General features: G+C 43.6%; 1 protein-coding gene across 1 annotated transcript; it reads left to right on the top strand.

Annotated features, from left to right (window-relative positions):
- The first annotated feature begins 5,646 nt into the window (after positions 1-5,646).
- On the top strand, positions 5,647-20,426 carry LOC142938059 (soluble guanylate cyclase 88E-like). The gene is made up of 18 exons (XM_076081266.1): positions 5,647-6,284; positions 7,313-7,402; positions 7,937-8,113; positions 8,638-8,770; positions 8,856-9,030; positions 9,818-9,909; positions 10,820-11,077; positions 11,170-11,290; positions 11,911-12,036; positions 12,127-12,247; positions 12,983-13,112; positions 13,437-13,583; positions 14,884-15,030; positions 15,547-15,703; positions 16,981-17,090; positions 17,475-17,564; positions 17,867-17,985; positions 19,044-20,426. Exons 3-18 carry the CDS (start codon positions 7,962-7,964, stop codon positions 19,411-19,413), a joined length of 2,448 nt encoding a protein of 815 aa, XP_075937381.1. The 5' UTR covers positions 5,647-6,284; positions 7,313-7,402; positions 7,937-7,961; the 3' UTR covers positions 19,414-20,426.
- The last annotated feature ends 709 nt before the right edge of the window (positions 20,427-21,135 follow it).

Below are 21,135 nucleotides of genomic sequence, written 5' to 3'. Positions count from 1 at the left end.
ACAAATCACAGAAGTAAATATGCTGAACATACAGTAGATGTTCTAATACTACAGTTGGCATCGCTAGACTCATAACAGCAGCTAAGGACAGCGCGGAGCCCGTTATTACCCACGAAGCATTTCATTACATCATCGACCCGCAGTAAGAATGAAATCAATGAGGTTAAAACTGATGTCCGTCCATTATTTCAGCGTAAACAATACTTCAGCTATGATCCTCAAGACTCCTTTGCTTCACCGTTGAATAAACTGCTTCACCGTTCTCGGCTTTTGTTTTGAAACAATATACCACACACACACACACACACACACACACACACACACACACACACATACATACACATACACACACACACACACACACTGTTTTAAATGACCACTTTCTGATGCAATTACCTCCCTTGCTGCGGAGGGTGATGTTGGCTTTTTGTTTCACCACCATTTGTTTTCTCTGTGCGTTCTCTGCAGAGCATCCTGACAAAGACTCCATGACCTTGCCTCCCATTTAGACATCGCTACCCGACCAAAAAAAAACCAAAGGCGCTACAGTCTGAGGGAAATAAAAAAAACACAATTGAATGATTCCCAGTGGAAACTCGGGAAATAAGAACAGGAAACGGGATGTTCAATGATGTGCTGAAAAGTGTGCGTGCAATGCATGTGGGTTAAGTGTGTGTGTGTGTGTGCGTGTGTACATTTGTGTGCCTCTGTGTGTGTGTGTGCATGTGTGTGACGGCAACAAACTCCAAGAGAAGATCAATCTGTGCAACTTCTTTTTTGTTCTCGTCTTTTGTGGCTTCTGGTGTTGTGTGGACACTGTAAAATCAGACGGAGGGAAGAAGAAGAAGAAGAAGACTGCTTCCTTCAGCACTTTTTCCAGTTACTAAAATAAAATGTAAAAAGTTAGCTTCACTCCACAGAGACTCTCAGAAACCGGATGAGCAGAAACAATATACCACACACACACACACACACACACACACACACACGCACACACACACACTTTGCTCGCCACTTCACAGGAGCAGAAATACTTCCCTGACTGGAACTAGTTCAGCTGCCACTATTGGAGTCTACAAGATGGGAATTTACAAATTGTCAACTGATTTATGTGAAGCAACTCATTTGTAAAGTGTCAATTAGTGAATTACGATGGATACGTGAAACACGGATCCGTCACCCAGGAGTGTTCATTTCCCACGTGAAACACATCAACGTTAATATATTTCTCAGCACTTCCGTAGTTATTTTAACCCAAACAACAATCTTTTCAACCAAGTAGTTTTGTTGCTTAAATCTAAGTTGTTTCCTGTGAAGACAAAGGTATATTTTGAAGAGACCGTATGCAACGAACGTGAATTGACGCGTTGCTGGACCTTTGCAGGAAAATGCACGAAAAATGTGGAGAAACGTTTCGTAAGACGTCATACCTTGTATGAGGATAAGTCGGATTGGTAGAAAGGCATTAATGCTCCCTATAGTCGTCGACCCCTGAGAATGCCACATTGTGAATCACAAATGAGTGTTGAAATCGGCAGGAGGAGAGCTGGCAACGTCGTCAGCAACCGTTAATGAGGTTGCATTGAGTTACATTATGATGAGTATTGGGCAGGGTATGCTTTAGGGCGGGGCTGCCTTGTAAATGACAGGTCGCTACCAGAGCCGTGTACGGCGTCTCTACGTCACTCCTCCGCAGTCCAAATATGATAACTTCGATTCACTGGAAAATAAACCAAGATGGCGACGGCCACGAAGCTGGACTCAAGGCTTCAAAACTGCAGTCAACAAACCATAGGTGACGTCACGACGACTCCGTCCACTTCTTACATAAAACTATGGTTTTGGGGAAAGATAAATTCTAACATTATCATGTGTTCAAATTTAATCTGGTAAAATGTAGTTTTTGGTGAGAAACTTGAAAAAATAGAGTTGTTGTTATACTCCCAACACTAGCTCTAAGCAGCTAATACATCATTAAAAGATTTTTTCATAAAATCAATAAAATATTATATATATATTGTTATAAAACCATTTTGATTGTGTGTTTTATGAAAATAAGAACTATAGATGACTATAACAGTAAAATTGTAACATCTGAAGCCTCGTATACCAGCTGCTATAACAAAACAACAAAAACAATCCAAAAGATCGGCTGCAAAAGAACAGAAAGCGTGATCGAGGCGTCTTCTACTTTATATTCGCTCACTTTATTTCTGCTGATCTGCTCCGTGACTCAAAACTGCGAAATAATGCGAACCTTCACTTTTTGTGATCCGTTGCAGACAGAGTGGTGAACGATTGCACTTATAAAATGAGATGTGAAATTAAGTCCCGATTTTAGCATAAAGTGAAAACAGAATTGCTGCCAGCATTACTAACAATGGGCACAATTATCTGCTTTCATTCAGTCCAGTGTGAGCTGTTTGGCCCATATAAATCAGTGTGGGCAGATGGCAGATCAGTAAATTGCACATAAAAGCCAGCTAATGCTGAAACCCACAGACAGAAAACAGATAAAGGGAGCAAATGAATAAAGTACTGATAGTCATTATTACAATTCATTTATCACTTATGCGACCGCCTTCGGTGTCCTCGCTTCACCCGCTGCAGCGACACAATGTCTCCCGCCTGCTAATAACAACGTCCAAGGTGTGAAATCAACACAGAGCTGCAGCGTCTGTTAGCAGCCTTGAGTTACTCCGGTCATGAACACATTTAACTAATGCCGTGGTTGGAAAGAAAAATGCTTTTCTAGGCGACTATTTTGTTAGAATACAATAATAAAACACAATGGAGATATGTGAAGTGGGACACCTTTATCGGAAGCTTGAGAATTGGGGCCCTGACTCAAAGATGATATTTGAAATATATATGTTTACCACCAGTGGTGGGCCGTCAGGGCCAGCTTAGCCTTCTCTGCTGGCCTAAACACAATCACAAAGTTAGAGCTATTTTATACACAAATACACAACATGTATTATAATTGTTTTTTCCCTATTAGCTTATTTCCTCATTGCACAGCTCCTGTCTTCCTCTGTTGCTCTGCTTCCAGTGCAGCTTGTTTTAAGGAGAGCTTTTATCCAATCAGATTCAGCCTCTATGTCTCTATGTAAGGAGAGGCCCGATGCCCGCTAGAGCGCCTTTGCAGTTTAAGTGAATGGGGACGATATTGTTGATTGTCATCGTCTTCAACCAATCAGTTCTTTAGTTTGACATGTTGGGCGTATTCTTTGACGTGCCAGTGGTGTCGAGGTAGCCTGCTAAGTACGTCTGCATTAACGTGCGCTGTGATTGGTCAGTGGGCCAGCGTGACTTTTGTCAAACAGAAAGCTAGCTAGCAGATCTTAGTGTTTAGCAGGAGTTCAGGTTGAAACATATGTAAGAGAAGTTATGAGATGTTTTGCTTGGTGTAGATTCTTTTTTGTTTTACCTAGCTTTGTTTTTTTAACACTCGATGGCTGAAGGAGGAGAAATGGATTTGGGAGTTACGGACTTTGTTAACAAAGAAAGGAGGATGGACTTTGTCTTTAAGTGAACAGCAGCTTTGGTAAGTGAAAGCATGAAGTGTGTGGATTAAGGCGAGGAAGTGAGTCACTGTTTATGCTGCAGAGTCTGAGCGGAGAAGATATATAGAAACACGAGCAAAGAAAAGCAAAAGCCTCTGCATGGCTGCATACAGTCGGGAGGCATTTGGGTTGGAATTATCATTAATATTTATTTATTTTGACCTTTTAGAATCTGGATTCCCTCGACGCTGAGCAGATCGATTTAATTAGTTTGTTTTCAGATGAGGTTTGGCTGTAAACTCACGGATGGAAGGGTTAATGTGTGTCAGACAGGAGGCATGTTACTGCTCTGTGTGTCGTGTGCAGGCATGGAGGAATATAGGTTTCACACTGTGTGAGTGTGTATATACTTTCCCATACATAGCATGATATGTGTGTACTGTACACTCCGTGTATGTCTGGATACTGTATGTGACCTTTTGGAGTACGCGTCCATCACAAGCGTTTGTGTGTGTGAGTCCACACTGGGGGGGGGGGGGGGGGGGGGGGGGGGGGGGGAATCGGTACACAAAACCACATTAGAGCTGTCACAAGCAGAGCTGAAATTGGATTAGTGTCACCCGTGATAAGGCAAAGGGGCGGAAGAGGGAAAAGGGAGAAAATTGGAAGAAAGGAAACGGCTATTTCATCACCAACACCGCTACCTCCCTCTCCACCTCCACCTCCACCTCCCGCAATAATTTCATTTCAAATTCCAGGCACTGAATGCATAACCGCGCCGCCATGCCGTTATGGAGCCCGGCTGAAGTTAATGGAATATTTATATGCAGACTCTGGAACCCTGAATTTCCTTTTCTTTTACGAACGCTGTGCAAACCCCCCCTCCTCCTATCACTCGTCCTAGAATTGCCTTTGTTAGGATTTGACACTATTTTTACACCTCCAAGAGAACTGTATTTCCATCTGCTGCAGTTAAAAGAGCCTGTCGAGAGACGGAGTGAATTCAGCTGCTATTAGCTTCACCGCGCCACGTGGAAATCAAGGAGTAACAACACACAACCCCATATCACGTATATATATATATATATATATATATATATATATATATATATATATATATATATACATATATACATACATACATGTCTATTGTTTCTAGATTCAATTAAACTAATGCTGGAGAGAGACAGTGAGGGAGGACACAGCTGCACAGGCATGTGACCAACCATAACAATACTTATATTGCCAAAACGCTGCATTAAATGATGATGGAAGGCAGGAAAGAGAGAGCCGGCATTAAAGGAGATTGAGAGCAGGTCGGCGTGGAGAAAGTGAAAGAAGAAAAGCAGCAGGTGGAGTAAAGGATACAGGAGGGGGGGAGAGATGGAGATGCTGACAGGTGAAACTGAAAAGGAACAGAGAGGGAGGAAGCAGGGAGGTGAGGGGGAGAACTCACAGAGGAGCTATAAATACAGGAGGGAGAGGAGCCCTTGGTTGCTGCATAAAGCCTCAATAAGATGCCCCGACATCGTTAGCATTCAGCTAGCGTAGCATTATAGCCCAGCTCCTGCTGTGTCTACAGTAAAACCAATAAGACGGAGGCGTCGTGGGATTGCGCTGGAGAAATATGGCACATTATTTTTCATTGGGTTGGTGGAGGGGGGGGGGGGGGGGATACAGAACGACTCCCATTAGGTATTCAACCAAGGGGTCACAACAGTTGCAGCTGCTCCGCAGAGGCAGAGATTTCCATTTTGCCACATCCGAATGGATTCATCCCTGCAGCTTTTGTGCAGTCACAGAACCGCCAGGGATTTAGAGATTCTATCCGGAGCGGCTGCTGCTCATAAACAATAAGAAGCACTTTAATGGCGGGAGTTTGTCACCCAATAACTGAGCGTTCTGACTCAGTGGAAATGCTTTGCGCCGACGCAATGCCCCACGTTTGAACAGTGAGCTCTTTCCCCAGCTTTGACAATAGATATATATATATATAAATATCAATATAAAATGATATCAGCGCCTCACTATTTGCTGGACCTGAATAGGTCCGACTGCATGGCTGCCTGCAGTGACCCTGATACTCCCCAGAGATTGGATCACCCCTCCGTTGGGCTGGCTGAGCCTGATAACTCCTTTAGCAGATAACAAGACGGAAAGGAAAATATGTATGAGTACGAGTGAAACTGACACCACCAGTACGTGTGGCGGAGGGATGAGCAGAGCAGAACTGTGTGTGTGTTGGTGTTGTTCACATCAAACAATGGGAGGGAGGTGTTCCTCGGCTCCCCAACAGGGTTTGAAAAATGACAGGAATGGACACCTTTTGACGAAGCCGCACCTCTCTCTCTCCCTCTCTCTCTCTCTTTGTGGGAAGGAAGGCGAGGTGTAATATTGGAAGAGCAAAAAAAAAAAAAAAAAAAAAAAGATGAGTCATGTCTTCTTTAATGAAAGCTTCCGCAGCATCTGTGTGGAGTTGTGGGATTGGCACCATCAGCACATTGTTATCTCCCTCTGTTCACCCACGGCTTAGAGGCAAGCGGCGGACCTCCCAATGCTGCCGTGTTGCACGGTCGCACTGCAGGCCATTAAAAGGCAGGCAGCAGCACCCGGCGAACGGGTGAACACCGGGGGGACGGAAGGAAGGAAATGAAGGGGGGGGGGGGGAGGAAATGAAGGGGGAAGAAGAAGCCACACAAGAAATGGAAACAGAGGACGGCTCATTATCGCCCAGACGGCTAGCTCTCAGCAGACCTTTGGTTCATTGGTGGAGTGGAGGTGTGAGGAGGAGAGTGGTGGCGGGAAAGATTAATTCTGTCCGACAGTGTTTTCATAATTAGACCTCTACACGACTGGTGTGAGCCGCCTCCAGATCAGGATTTAAATATGAAAACAGTAGAGGTGAAAGTCATTTTTCATCTGATCTTTCCACAAATGTCAAAAAATAACAGAACGTCTGATCTTCCTGGTCTGGTCTCTCACCAGAAGGCCAGAGTGACACACTTCTTTTAATTTCCAAGCCTATCTCCCCCCCCCCCAGCAGAAGCATTGGATACACCAGTAACAGAATGAAAGGTGTTGTAACAGTGCCCCCTTGTGGTGACACAAGTGATGAGCATTAACCTTGAAGCAGGAGCTCTGTGATACATCACCTCACTTAGACACAGTGAAGCAGCCACACTTGTTGACAGTTGTTGAATAAAGCTGCAGCTCTTGTTAGACCACATATGCCTGTTTTTTTAATGACTCTTTTTCCAAATGTAGAAAGCTGTTCCTGCAGGTCAAAACAAACATTATGACTCGAGTCAAAAAACACACACGTTTGTCACATTTTGGCCTCCAGTGATCCCTGAAAGAGGATCTATTCAGCTTCACTTCACAAACCAAATGCAAATCCATTCAAACGCCAATCTCAACACAATGCGCGTCAGTTTAATGTGCACCTGACCGTAATTATGCAAATTTGAGATAATTAGCCAGAGAAACCCGCTCGCCCTAATGAGTTGTTGCAGGAGAGTACAGGATCATTTCGGATAATGAGCCTCACATTGTGCATAACACTGGTTTACATAACAGAAACTAAATGTCTTTTGTTTTTTTAAGGAATTCTCTTATACAGTAACACCCACAAACTTGATCTCCATACAAAAGCTTTACAAATCAGACGCTGCATGTTTGCCAGTCCACCAAACTGAAAGTCTAAATGTATGTAGTTTTTTAGTGCTACCTGCCACAAACATGCCTCGGTGCTGCTATTTTTGCCCGGGTCACCTATTGACCTGACAAGCAAGTGTCCCCCATGTCAGCTGCAGGTGGAAGCTCTCTGCAGGGAGCGATGCTGTGGAGCTGGCTGGCTCAGTTGGACACCAGGATATCACAGTACGGAGGGACTGCATGTAAGGGGACTGCTCTTTTTACAGCTTTGCATCCTTTTCTTCTCGCCCCATTTTTAGGTTACGTGTTTTTACTGTAGTTAACTGGTGGGATGGTGGGAGCATAGCTTTTTTCCAGAAGCTTGTATTTGGTGGTGGTGACATTTTACAACGAGTGGAGAACAAAGCAGCTGCTGCAGACAGAGCAGTCTCTGCTTAAACGCTTCCCTTATTGAGAATCTTGCTCTTTTTCTGAGATGGAGCTGGTGTCTGAGAAGCTTAGCTGAGGTTACATGGGGTTGTGTGGGCACAGTCCCTTCTTTCTTGCCATGCATGCAGGTGGATAGAACAGTATGCATTTACATTTGGCACCGAAAGATGAAGCAAAAATCTTTTATTTAATCCCGTGAGAAGACGGCGCCAAAGGTCCGTCCTCTTAAGGAATAATGGATTTAAAGAGATTTCCTCAACAGTGATATTTTAAACTGCTGACACTAACGAAAGATGAGTCCAACCTGCATTTTGGATACGTCATTTCTTCCCTTTGTCTCTCCTCAGCTGAGCAGTTAACTTAAGAACCAACATGGAGGTCTCTAACCCCCTGAAGATGTATGGCCTGTACCTGGAAGCAGTGAACGATTACATCAATGAATCCTATGGAGAGGACGTGTGGAGGCTGATCGAGAACCGGGCGGAGATCCCCCACCTCAAGTTCAACCGGCATCAGATGTACAAGTAGGTTGTTTGTTTCCCGTGTTTCCCCGTTATTACTGTGGTGGATTCTGCTGTGGTTCAGTGCTTGGAAGGCAACAGACACAAAAGTTGTTATTATGAATAAATAATATTCTTGCCGAGGACACTAAATTGGTCAGGACCTGATTTTCTTTTTGTTGTTGTTGTTGGACATACTCTGAACAGCTGGCTAGTGAGTGTTGATGTGCTCATCTATGACGATGCTCTTCAACAACACAACTTCACAAACCGCTGCACAGAGTAACAGCATTTAGCACTGCGGTGCAACACTCTTGTAAAAGCTTGTATTGTTCTATTGCCTCGACTATTCAGACACTGTTTAGATACTATGTTGCTGTGCTCACTCATTTGATTTTGTTTGATTCAGGTTTTCATAGTTTGATTCATGTCACGACTGTAAAGTCGAGTTTAAAATCTCACTTGGATAAAAAAAACAAAAGCAGCTGTAAGCAAGAATACGGCGAAACAAAAATGAATTGACAACTTTTCCGGCTATACTTTAAAAGTGACAACCTGATCCTGCGGTTGGCGAAGGCAGCGGGAGAGGTTCTGGGAAAGACCCACGATGAGCTGATGTACGCCTTCGGGGTCTACATGGTGAAGAGGATTGGAAACTACGGATATGAGCGGATCCTAAAGGTGACACAGTCCCCACAGTGACAGTCACTGACAGTCACCCACAGCGACTATTTAAATGCCAACATCCTCCATCTTTTTTTTTTAGGTTTTGGGGCGAAACGTGCGCGACTTCATCAACGAGCTGGACAACCTGCACGAGTACTTTCGCTTCTCCTTCCCCAAAGTGCAGCCGCCCAGCTTCTGCGTGGAGGAGGAGTGCGAGACGAGCCTCACGCTGCACTACCGCAGCACCCGCAAGGGCTTCACCCAGTTCGTCAAAGGTACCGGGAGCTTTCTGCCCATTGCATGCTGGGAACGGCTCTCGCCTCATGAACGTGATGAAGCATGTGAAGAAATTACTGAGCAATTGCCAGTGTTGTTTGGCTTGTCCAGTGTACAACACAGGACACAACACACACTATCAAAAGTGACTTTTTTTTGCACATTTCACCGCATTTACACATATTTTCCAAAACACAACATTGTGTTTTATTAAGTCATCCTACCTCCCACATTGCGACAGGTCTACATTTTAGTGTTAAAAGTCCAAATCTTCCAGAGAAACTCACTTGAGAAAGACAATGAAAAGTGTACAACGTGTCTTCTATTTTGTTGTAATGCATTGCAGACAAAAAAACAAAAACAATCTGCACTTTCAGCTGAATTGCCACGAAGAGATAAGTGAACTTTAATGATATAAAAGCAAAATGATGTTCACTGTGTGATACATCATTTCAGAGCACTGGAGTGTGATGTTACAACGTGATGCAAATGAAATGTAAACGTACCAAGATGTACAAGATATTAATGAGCTGCAGGTTTTTAAGCTGATCTAATTCGGTTCCAATTGTTCTTTAATTGAAAATCTTACATAACAGATGAATAAATCAATGATACATTAGCCTCGTACAGTAAGCTGCTTCACCAGATCAATCTATCCAAGCAAAGGCATTGACTCAAAAGGAATCAGTGACTCTAGTTAACTGCTCAGTTCGCTCTGTAATTAAGCTCACCCAAGCCCGTTGTGAGTGAAACTTGACCTCCACACACCCCAACTGTCTCCTGCAGGCCAGCTCTCTCAAGTGGGACGGCAGTTCTACAACACGGACATCGAAGTGGAAATCCTGTCCAAAGAGGAGACGGAGAAAATGACGTATGTGGTACGTAGTCGGGGGCTCGGGGGTCAAGTGAGGAGGTGAGCCGTCGAGCGTCCGGCCTCGACCCCGCCTCGGTTCCATCGGCAAAAAAGTGATTTCCGTCACCTTCCATGAGACGCCAGGAGGAGTTCTTATTTACTCTCAGACAGCAAGTGTTTATTGTTTGGAGATAAGTGTTTATTGGGAAGGGACTCCTCCGTATTGTTGCATCACTGTCCATCAACCTCACCTCTAATGTTTGGGAGTTCACATTCAGTACCTAATCAGGTCCACTGAAATCCATTTCATTATTTTAATAAGGCATAATTTATAAGATGTAAATAATTACTTTGTTAATTTAAATAACCATTTAACACTTTATAGATCAGACATAAGATATTTGTAACAAACGTTACTTGATGAGTTATAGAACAACCTTTATGAATGACTCACCTGCATGTTTATCATTAGATTTTACGGCGTATTAGAAGGTGAGAAATGCATTAGTTACGGGTTCTGAAAAGCTAAATATTAACAAGTACGGTTTAGGTTTCGGATGCTGAAACTCTTTTCCAGAGAGACGTAAATGTTGTCTTATTACTGACCTATAAACATTAGTGGGTGCAACTTAAAACCCAATTATAAAGTATGACTAATTAGACAAAGCCGCCTTTTATTTTCTTTAGATATAGGTTTGCCAGTTTATTAGGTACACCGAGCTAAAACTAGTGCAGTTTAAAGACTGATGAATACTTTCACGCACAACTTGAATTTTACGCAGAGAAAAAAGCAGCTTTTTCTGAGCCATCGCAGCGCAAATAAACGAATCGACTAATCAAGTTGTGCGGAATTAGTTGAGTTGTGACTATTTTTATGAAACTACAACACAGAGGCTTTATATACTGTATAAATACATATATGTCTATATATCCAGGTTTACAAGATGAACTTCGACAACGCCGCCTTCAAACACCGCATGCCGCAGCAGATGACGGCGCCGGGCTACGAGAAGCTGCCGATGAAGCGAGGCATCTTTTTTGTCATGTTCCCCTTCAGCGTCATCTTCCGCCGCGACATGATCATGTACCGCATCGGCGACGGCCTCAAAGAGGTCTTCTCCGACCTCCAGGGCAAGAAGGTGGACGAGGAGTTCACCCTGATCAGACCCATGCTGGAGTTCAGCTGGGATAACGTGAGTTCAGAGCGGAGTCGTCCGGTCTTTCTCGTCTTTATTGGTAAATACTAAAATGCTCAAGTGACCTGCTGAAATGTTGTTTCCATCAGATCTACACCCATTTGAACAACGTGTTTGAGCTGCTGACGGTAGCGGTGGTGGAGAGCAAGCAGAAGGTCAACCTCACAACGTCACAGGAAGAGAACGAGAAGGCGAGGGAAGAAGAAAGAGGTGCGGGTCTCTCCATGGCAATCACTTCAAATGCATTATGTATAAAAAAAGAAAAGAAAGAAAAGGTCTCATTACAAATATATGGGATCACAGAACGTCCATCAAGTCACTGCCTCATTTCAGTCACTTCAAGGTCATTGAAAGAGAAATATAAAATATTTATAACATATTCAGGTGGAAAGAAGCCAAACTACTATTATTCATATAATAAAGTGAATGGTCTGCAAGCTCAAATCACATATAACTATATTTAAATACATACTGTAACAAAAACAGTAGCACCAAACCCGTAGCCTGCAGCCCGGTGACTGATAATTATGAAACCGGAAGATTCGGGATGCATATCGCTGAGCGTGTCGTTATTTCAAGAGGAAATGACAACACCAGTTTTTATGTTATGTGTAAGAGTGAAACGTAATGGACGTAATCCAGAGCATGACCATCAAGAACGCATTACAACGGATGAATTTGTAATATAATTCTCATGTTGAACATTGCCACTCTGATTGGAGTTCACCGCACCGTTTTACCACATTCACGCCACACGTTAACTCACTTGCTCAACTCACAACCTTGATTCATTCAGTCATCTGCTTGCTGCTCTCTCCCTCCTCCGTCAGAGCCCAACCCAGTGGAGGAGAAGAAGGGCACGGACCAAGAGCACAGCAGCGCTCTCACCCAGTACAACAGCTGTGCCAACTCCGGCGGGGAGGACATTGAACTGCTGGCGTTCCAGACCATCACCGGTCAGAGCCTTTTTCTTCTTCTTCTTCTTCTCCTCGCATGTATCCGATCGCTCCCGATCCTGTTGACCTGTCCCTCGTGGTTCTCCACAGGAAAGTGCAGTGAGACCATCTTTGAGGACCTGCGAGAGCCTCCGAAGAAACCCCTCCACCTGAAGGGCCAGATGAAGTACGTCCCCCAGTGGGACTCCCTCATCTTCCTGGGGACACCCATGTAAGACCACGGCCGACAGACTGACTGCGTTTCATGGTTTTTAAGTCCACTTGGTTTCTAGAAAGTCTCTTTTTTAAGTTCATTTTAAAGTATATTTGTCATTTTATTAAAAAGCTTTCCTGTTGTCTGACCCGGTCGTTTGTGTTTTAATGAGCTCGTAATGCTAACTCAACACTTCATCCGTCTGTTTCAGGTGTCAGGGGGCATATTAAGACACACACATGCAAGTGTTAGTTTTCATTATGCTAAATTGAGAAAACTCGGTAAATATGTAATAATCAGAATTGAGCAGAATGTGAGGAGAGTATTTCTGTTGAAAAAGGAACGGCAGCACTGCTGGGTTTACTGACGATAGGTGAATCCACCACGTGAGCCACCACAGTACTGGTCATTCTCTTTCTTCCCCAGGTTATATTTAGGACAAACTCAAGTTGTTTTCTACAAAAAATAACCCAGATATATTTTAGATTTTTTCAATATTTGACAACTTATGGTAATTTAAAGACAATTGCAAGACATTAATCTGTCTGAATATAGTATGGAAAACTCTCTTTTATTCCCTAAGAAGGAACATATTTCAGTCGTGTTCCACCCTATTTTGTTCACGGTTGCTTTCCCCCCAGAAATTAATTTTGGAGACTGGATTTATGGATGCTAACTCTGTGAAATAATTTCCATTCTCTTGCTTTTCTTTACAGTTAATTTACCTTCATTTCTTTCTCCTCACTTTTAAAGTATAGAGACAGTGGAGGACATGATAAAGATGGGTGTGTACGTGAATGATCTGAACCTGCACGACTCCAGCAGAGAGCTGATCTTGGCCGGGACACAGCAGTCGGCTGAGCTGCAGCTGGCCCTCGACCAGGTGATGGAAAAAGCACCCTGCTAACAAAGCAGGCTTCAATGGGGAGCTCAAATGTACAAAATCGCCTCGTAAAATGTACTGAAATGATTGTACGATTCAAAGCAGACGTCGTACTGTATGACATGAGTGCACTGAAACAGCCTGACCAGGTGAGCCGGGGTGAAAGCTCTGCTCCCGTATTGATTTCACCCATTAAATTCGACTCAGTCAAGCAGGAGAAATATGGATTAAGAGGATTAGAGAAGGCAAAGAGGTTTTTTATTAATCTTTAAGAGAGGTTAGACTGTAACCGTAGACTCTTTTGTCCCATTTCTGATCCTCTAGGAGCAACAAAAATATGCTCAGCTGCAGGAAACCATCAAGAAGCTGGACGAGGAGAAGAAGAGAGGAGACTCTTTGCTGTACGCCATGATCCCTAAAGCCGTGGCCGACCGCCTCAGGAAGGGGGTCACTGCACTGGAGACATGCCAGGTACAAGGCAGCGCTGCTAACAACGATAGCGGTACTCGAACACCACAGATATCACTGCCAATGTGCACAATGTAACCGCTGACCTGAGGTCATAGATGAACATATGCTGTCATCATAGCACAGACTTCACTCAAAAGGCAGCGCACATCTTGCATTTCAAGTAGGTTTCGCCCCTTCGACACAGCACGTGGAGGTCGGAGGTCAGCCATACGACAGTGCTCGTAGCTTGGCAGTGACCTCCGCGTGAAATGAAACTGCCATTTTCTCACAAGTAAAGAGTGTTTTGACCAACAAAGGGAAAACAAGATTTAACGTCAGCTGCTGCAGCCGTGCAGGAGGAGTGAGGATGAGAAGGCTCATTTCCAGCGCGGTTCAAGGATAAAGCTGTCCTCACCAAAGAACAACAATGTCCGCATAGGTCATCTGTGCAAGCAGCTTCTTACAACCCGTATTTACGTTTGTTGTGCAGCAGATATGACGGGAGCAGAGGAAAGACGTCAGGTGAATGGATGGCTAAAACAAGCAAAGAACTTTCACCCAGGAGACCATGTGAAACCAAAACACAACACATTGAGTTATTTTCAGTGAAGGAGTTATTTTATGTTACAGAACTATGTTAATACTAAACCACGTCATGGTTGTGTTACATAAAGGGCATACTAATTTAACCCAAACTATAATCTTTTCCCAGCCCAAACCAAGTAGCTCGGTTTCACAACGTTCACCATGTGTTTAAAACGGCGACCGCTTCACGTTAAATAGAACGATCAGGTTTCGGGAGTCATTGGCAACGACCTATTCTGCCGGTTAGGTATGAGGACAAGACCATACACATGAACGGTGCACAGCAGAACAAGTGTTTACCCCTGTCCCAATGTGCAAAATAAAAACGCAGATAAAACAGAAACCAGGCGACCTCCGGTTCTGAAGCCAATGCAGAAGTGTGTTAAAGCTGCATTCTCTCTAATGACCAGCAGAGGGCGACTCCTCTGGTTGTATAGAAGTCTATGAGAAAATGACTCTACTTCTCTCTTGATTTATTACCTCAGTAAACATTGTAAACATGAGTTTATGGTCTCAATCTCTAGTTTCATGTCTTCTTCAACACAGCATGATGTTTATTTGGTAAATTATGCACGTCTTACAACAGACGTGCAAAGACAACTATATGGATTAATGTCTATAAATGGTAGATAAAAGCAACAGTTGCAGTTTTTTTCGGACATATAAAATTACAAAATGACATCACCACAAACTAGAAACGAGTATCCATCCAACTTTATGTTTCTCTGTGTCCCAGGTCTTCCCAGATGTGACCATCTTGTTCAGCGACGTGGTCAAGTTCAATGAGATCTGCATCCACATCACACCCATGCAGGTGGTGGACATGCTCAATGAGATCTACATCGTCTTCGACACACTCAGCGAGAAGCACAACGTCTACAAGGTCAGTCTAAGGACGCAGTCTGCATATGATTCAGTAACTTTCTACTAACCGTCTCGTGTATACGGAGGATTATCTTGAAGTGTTTATGATCAGTTTTTGTTGCCTGCTCAAGTTCGTCTATTCCCCAAATGTAAATTGAAAGCAGATGATTTTATTTACACTATAAAGTAGAAAATGACAGCAGAATTTCCCTGTTTCTGAAGATGGGAAAACTTCTGAAACAACATCTTGAAAACAATGAGAAAGCAAACTTCACAAAAACCTATATTTACTAAAGCCAAAGTGAAACGTTGGCTTTAACTGTAAAGTATAAATGTACTACATTTAGATAACAGCTCAGATTTCTATACATTACACAAACAAAAGATGATGGCGTGTTTAAGTTTGAGGTAATACACCTAGAACATACATTGAGAGATAAAGTTGAATTCATGTCGGATTCATTTTAACGAGTCAGAACGTTCTGGTTAGTGTCTCATTACAACGTAGAAATGGCCGCTCTTCCCTTCTGTCCAGGTGGAGACGATCCGTGATGCCTACATGGTGGTGGCCGGCGTGCCCAACAAGACCACCTTCCACGCGCACCACATCTGCGACATGGCCCTGGACATGCTGAGCTCCATCGACCACCTCAAAGACCCCTCCACCGGAGACAACATCACGATCAGAGTCGGTGAGCAGTAACACCATAGAGTTGTTCTATTTACTGCATGTGTGGTTGGAGTTTTGACCTCCTCAGACTTTCCTTTCCGTGCACCTTGGAAGTAAAAAGCCCCCACTTTGTTTTGGGTTTTGGAGGTCACGGCTCCGGGTCACCCATCACTGATTCAATGTCATGATCCTTGTGCTACTAGACTTTTCCAGGTTGGGCTTTTCATCCACTCAACCACCATCTATAAGTAACAGCCCCCACAATATAATCTTGAGATCTTGCTGCACAACAGAACAATTTTTCCAAGGTAAAATAGTTCAAGACACTGTTTCCATACCGCCACAAGGGGTCGCTGTTCTTACGCCAACCCTAACCACAGACACATATCAATCATGCTTTTTTTATCATTTGTACATCCCTACCCCAACTGTGTTTGAGATTTATTAAAATCATTTTACCTGAAGACATGAGACCGTCAGGTTGCCGAATTTGAGGTGCGTAAATTGTGAGTAAATATTGTGGAAATTGGCAGAATTTATGGCAAATACGATCATCTTATGTCCTGCAACTGCAAAGTCATGATGCCGCATTAGAGCCTGGAAAAGCGAAACACTCGGGGCAGAGATACGTCGACGCACAAAGTGGGGATCCATTCATCCATCTGTTCTGTGTAAAGCATTCCTTCTGATCGGGGTTTTTAGGGGGCTGGAGCCCTATCCCAGAATGCATTGTTCTCGAGTGTTTGTCCCTTGATGGGTCACTAATCCTGGTTCTAAACTGAGAGAAAACATTGCTTTCTCCAATGGCAAGAAAATCAACATCCTTCTAATCGCAGCTGGAAAGCAACTCTTTGAGTCATTAGTAATAATCAACAAACCCAAATATAGTATTGTCATGCTAGGAAGACAAGTGGTACATTATATATAAATTACATATCATATAGATTATACTGCTGCCCCTTCGAGGTAAAACAAAGTGCAACTTGTGAATGAATTGTAATGTTTTTAATTGTATTTCCCGCTCTAAACACAGGAGAAAGGACTTATGTTCTGCAGGTTGTAGTTCGAACCTCTCTGTTGTCACTAGTGGTTGCTTATAAAGACAACCTTGGAATTTAAGGGTTTGGATAAATGTTGGCTCAGTGATGAGTGGGAGCTAAATAACTACTTTAACTGTAAACCAGTTCAGACATCTGACAATAGCTGCAACAAAACGTGGGCAGTTTGTTGTTTGCTCATGTTTGTTTCCATAAACCGTTTTCTCTCCCTTCCCCCCCCCCCCATCCCTCTCTCTCTCAGGTGTTCACTCGGGTATGGTGGTAGCCGGCGTGGTGGGTCTGAAGATGCCTCGCTACTGTATGTTTGGCGACACCGTGAATACAGCCTCGAGGATGGAGAGCAATGGAGTGGTGACGACACCAACATATTTTACAAGCCTGGCAAAATGTGCCAAACAACCCACGGCAGTAGCAGCATCCACGATCTCCCTCAGTCACATTCTAAAGCAGATTAGTATAGTTTAATGACGCCATTGTGCGTCCTGCTTTTTAGTTAATGCAACTGGCAAATCGCCTCATTTGCTTTGCATTACTTACATGCATTACTTACTTATATGATGTCATGTTTTGCATGAAATCTGTTTTATGAACAAAGTGAGTCAGGGAGGCAGCTTGTGCGGACTGAATGCCACTTTACTGCCCATGAAAAGGAAGAAAGCCCTGAATGAACTCTCCCTCTCTTTAGAATCCAAACGTTCTCACAGCAGTTGTGTGTGTGTGCGTCTGTCTGAGCAGGGCATGCAGATACACATCAGTCAGACCACCAAAGACAACCTGGAGCACGAGCCCTACATCATCGAGGAGAGGGGCAAAATCTTTGTGAAGGTGAGTCCCTTCGTATCAGCTGCACACCTTTTGCTGGTGATTTATTGAATCAAAGGATGTCTTTCTTCCCGCCATCACTGATTGAGACGGACTTTATGATAACTACTTCGTCAGGTTTAGTCAGTCTGGTAGCTGTGAGACTTCAAGCACATTATTCCAAGATGAGGTGGAAAATTAAAAATATATATTTCTGAAAATACCTGAGCCAATTCTAAGATATTATGTGTTTTATACGGATGGATTTTAGATGAAATGCTCTTTCCAACATCTGATCAACACACTGTCGTCCGGTCTTCTTCCAGGGTAAAGGCTACATGAAGACCTACTGGCTGAAAGGAAAGGGGGATCTGTCGTTCAAGACCCCGGCGGAGATGCGCTACAGCGGGGAGCCGAAGGACTCGGAGGACAGGAGCTCTAATGGGTGAGTGGACAAAAGGAGAGCAGTCAGCACCAAACAACCACTTTTTTTCCCCTCGTCTGTGCACAGTGTGGACTCTGGATGCCCCCCCCCCCCCTGTTGATTCAGACACAGCTGTGCTCATTGGCCCCCTGCAGAACCAGACAGCAAGTAGACCGAGAGGCTGTGTTAGGTGCTTTTGTTTGTTTGGAGGAGTCATGCTAAAAAACAACTACATTTTCAGTCAGACGGGGCAGTGCAACTGTTACTGAGGTTACTGAGGCAACACAAAAACAAAACAGGGCGAGACAAAGCAGGAGAAACAGCACAAACAACTGTTCCTTTAAGTTTTGTTTATACTTTTGTGTGGCACCAAACACGAGATGGCGTGCGCTACGCACAGAAGTATGTTGCATTATTCTCCGAAACACCGGAGGGCGTACAAACAAAATGTACTGAGAAGAAGCAAATGTAACCAAATAAACACCATAAACCAACCTCCACAACGCCCAAGGAGGGATTATAATCAACTGTAAACTCATATTCATGGTTTACTTTATTGCTTTTGTACAAGTCCTGTAAAGAAACAAGTCATGTATTAAATGCATTATAAAGAAACAAAGGTTTAATATCCTGTAAACTATTTGATTTGGCTGCAAAATATTTACTCAAATGTAGATGTTGAAGACCTCCAGTTTCCAAAGCATCTAAAACAATGAATTGACAGTCTTTCTTAAATCTTCAGACATGTTTATTGTGCTTTTATCAGTGAATGCAGGACGCGCCAAGTTACCGCCTGTGCACAACGTGCAGGCCGCGATTATGTCATTTCCTGATGACCTCAGCAAGTATAAACTAGGCTTTAGTCTGATGTCAAGCCTTTGAGACTTGTTCTTCTAACTGTATTGTTATAGAAAATGATTATAAATGTTTTGATCAAGTTGAGAATGTGTGCAATAACGTCACTCCAAGGACAGATTTATTGACTTGTTAGAAGAAACTGTAGAAATGTTTGATTTCCGACAGCGTGACTACACCTTTGTGAATCACTGAGAAACTCTACCACTGTGTAACCGCACTAGTTCCACAAGCACCAACGCCAAGCGCATGGGCTCCAACCTCAACATCGGCGGCAGCGAGGAGCAAGCTGAGCGGAAGCCGAGCACCGGCGACCTCCCGCTGGACGCCCTGCCCCCACCAGAGGTCGCCATCGAGCCCCCCGCCGTTTCCGCCGAGCCTCAGGAGAAGGAGAGAGCCAAAATGACTAAGAACAACAAGGGGGCCAAGCTGGACGTGCCCCACGGGGACGCGATGCCGGAGTGTTCGTCGCCCGCCGACGGGCCGGAGAACCCGGCTCCTCGGCTCAGCGTGAAGAGGAACAGCTTCAGGGAGCAGTACGCCACGCTGCCCGCCAAGCTGCCCATGCGCAGCGCCTCCTGCTCCATTCTGTGAGCAGCCGGTCGCAGTGGGAGAGATTACAAGGCGACTCCGACACGTGACGAGGGTGTGATACGGAAAATATCATTAACGTTTAAATCTGGGGGCAAAACAAAATTGTTTTTCAACATTCACGGCCACCGACGAACTGCATTTTAACGCCTTTTGAATGCCACGTCAAGCCGAGGAGGTTGTGATTTATTGATTAAAGTAAGAGTGAAATGGCAACTTAAACTGATGACCAACACTTTTAAACACATTTAAAGATCTCCTACTTAAGTCCCTTTATATTAAGGTAAAAACGTGCTTGATAATTGGATGCAGTTATCTTGATTACAAGATGCACTCAAAGTCACTGCATTTAACTTTACTTGAGGAAAAGCAGCATGTTGCTGCTTTGTCTCATTGATGACATGCAGCTAAAGAACTTGCCTTGCATAGAAATTGGGAAAGTACTTTTTTTTTCTTCTTCTTTTTATAAGAATACCTAAAATGTGAAACTTTCACAACCTGTTTCACAACATGCCTTCCTTCTGTCGCCTGTTTGTTTAGGGAAAAAAAATAAAAATAAAAATAAATAAAAAAATAAAAAAAAGGAAGTGCAATTTCCTCTACACGAAAACAGCGCACACACAGAGAACCAGAGGACTTTAAAACTGTACTCCAGGTGTTGACAGCCATGACCATGACTTTATTTGCCTTTATGCTATTTGCTGTATCGTTCTACAAGACATTCACCGAGTCACTGCTGCAGAAATGATGTCACAATGACAACAAAATATACAGGATGCTGTGAAAAATGAAAGGGAGCCATTTTGTGAGCGGCCTCACGCGGACGGCTCCAATGAACTCACTGAGAGCAGACGTCATCAGAGGGTGCAGTTTAAATTAGGCATGTAGTAATTCCGTAGGTATTTGGTTGGACCTTCACAACATTGTGTTTAAGAGTTTTGGTTCTGTATGTAGTATGACTGCATTTCACTGTTTGACAGTGTTTATTTATATAAAAACTATATGTACAGCCACTAAAAGTGTCACGTTTTTTTATTTGCTTGTCATGAGGTCATGACCGTCATACTCATCTACCGGTTGAAGGAGTTGGTGGTTTCAAGAAAACATTGAGCTGCCAGTTAAAGGTGGGACCACAATGCACCTGTTTCTGGCTTGTGGCACGGTGTGTGTGTGTGTGCACTTCTATCCGGACCGTTAAGCATCAAAGACGGGTAACGCTTCAATACTGCTGAAGCATAGTTTTCTAATAATTTACGAGTTAGTTTTATTCAATTACATTGTATTTGTTTGGCCAAAATCACAAATCACAACTTTACAATCTGTACAACATACGACATCCTCTGTTCGCTATGTCGCTAACTTGGCTTTTTTGCAACCAGTGAAAGGAAGTGACGTAGGGACGTTTGTTCGGCTCTGGTAGCAACAGAGTGATAAGCACTGTGTAGCCCCGCCCTAAAGCATCCCCTGCTTTATGGTCTATGTGACTTTAAATGGACCATAATGTACTAAATGAACATCATGCTGTATTGAAGAAGACTTGAAACTAGAGATTGAGACCATAAACTCATGTTTACAATGTTTACTGAGGTAATAAATCAAGAGAGAACCAGAGGAGTCACCCCCTGGTGGACACTAGAGAGAATGCAAGTTTAAAACACTTCAGCATTGGCTTCACTTTTCAGAAACGGAGGTTGCCGCCTGAATGTCTCTCGTCCCGGTGAAGTA

Source organism: Anarhichas minor, unplaced genomic scaffold (assembly GCF_050575085.1).
Source record: "Anarhichas minor isolate MPS153535 unplaced genomic scaffold, ASM5057508v1 ptg000079l, whole genome shotgun sequence".
Classification (NCBI taxonomy): Eukaryota; Metazoa; Chordata; class Actinopteri; order Perciformes; family Anarhichadidae; genus Anarhichas; species Anarhichas minor.
Note: the sequence above shows the minus strand (reverse complement) of the source record. Positions and strands in the feature narration are given on the sequence as shown.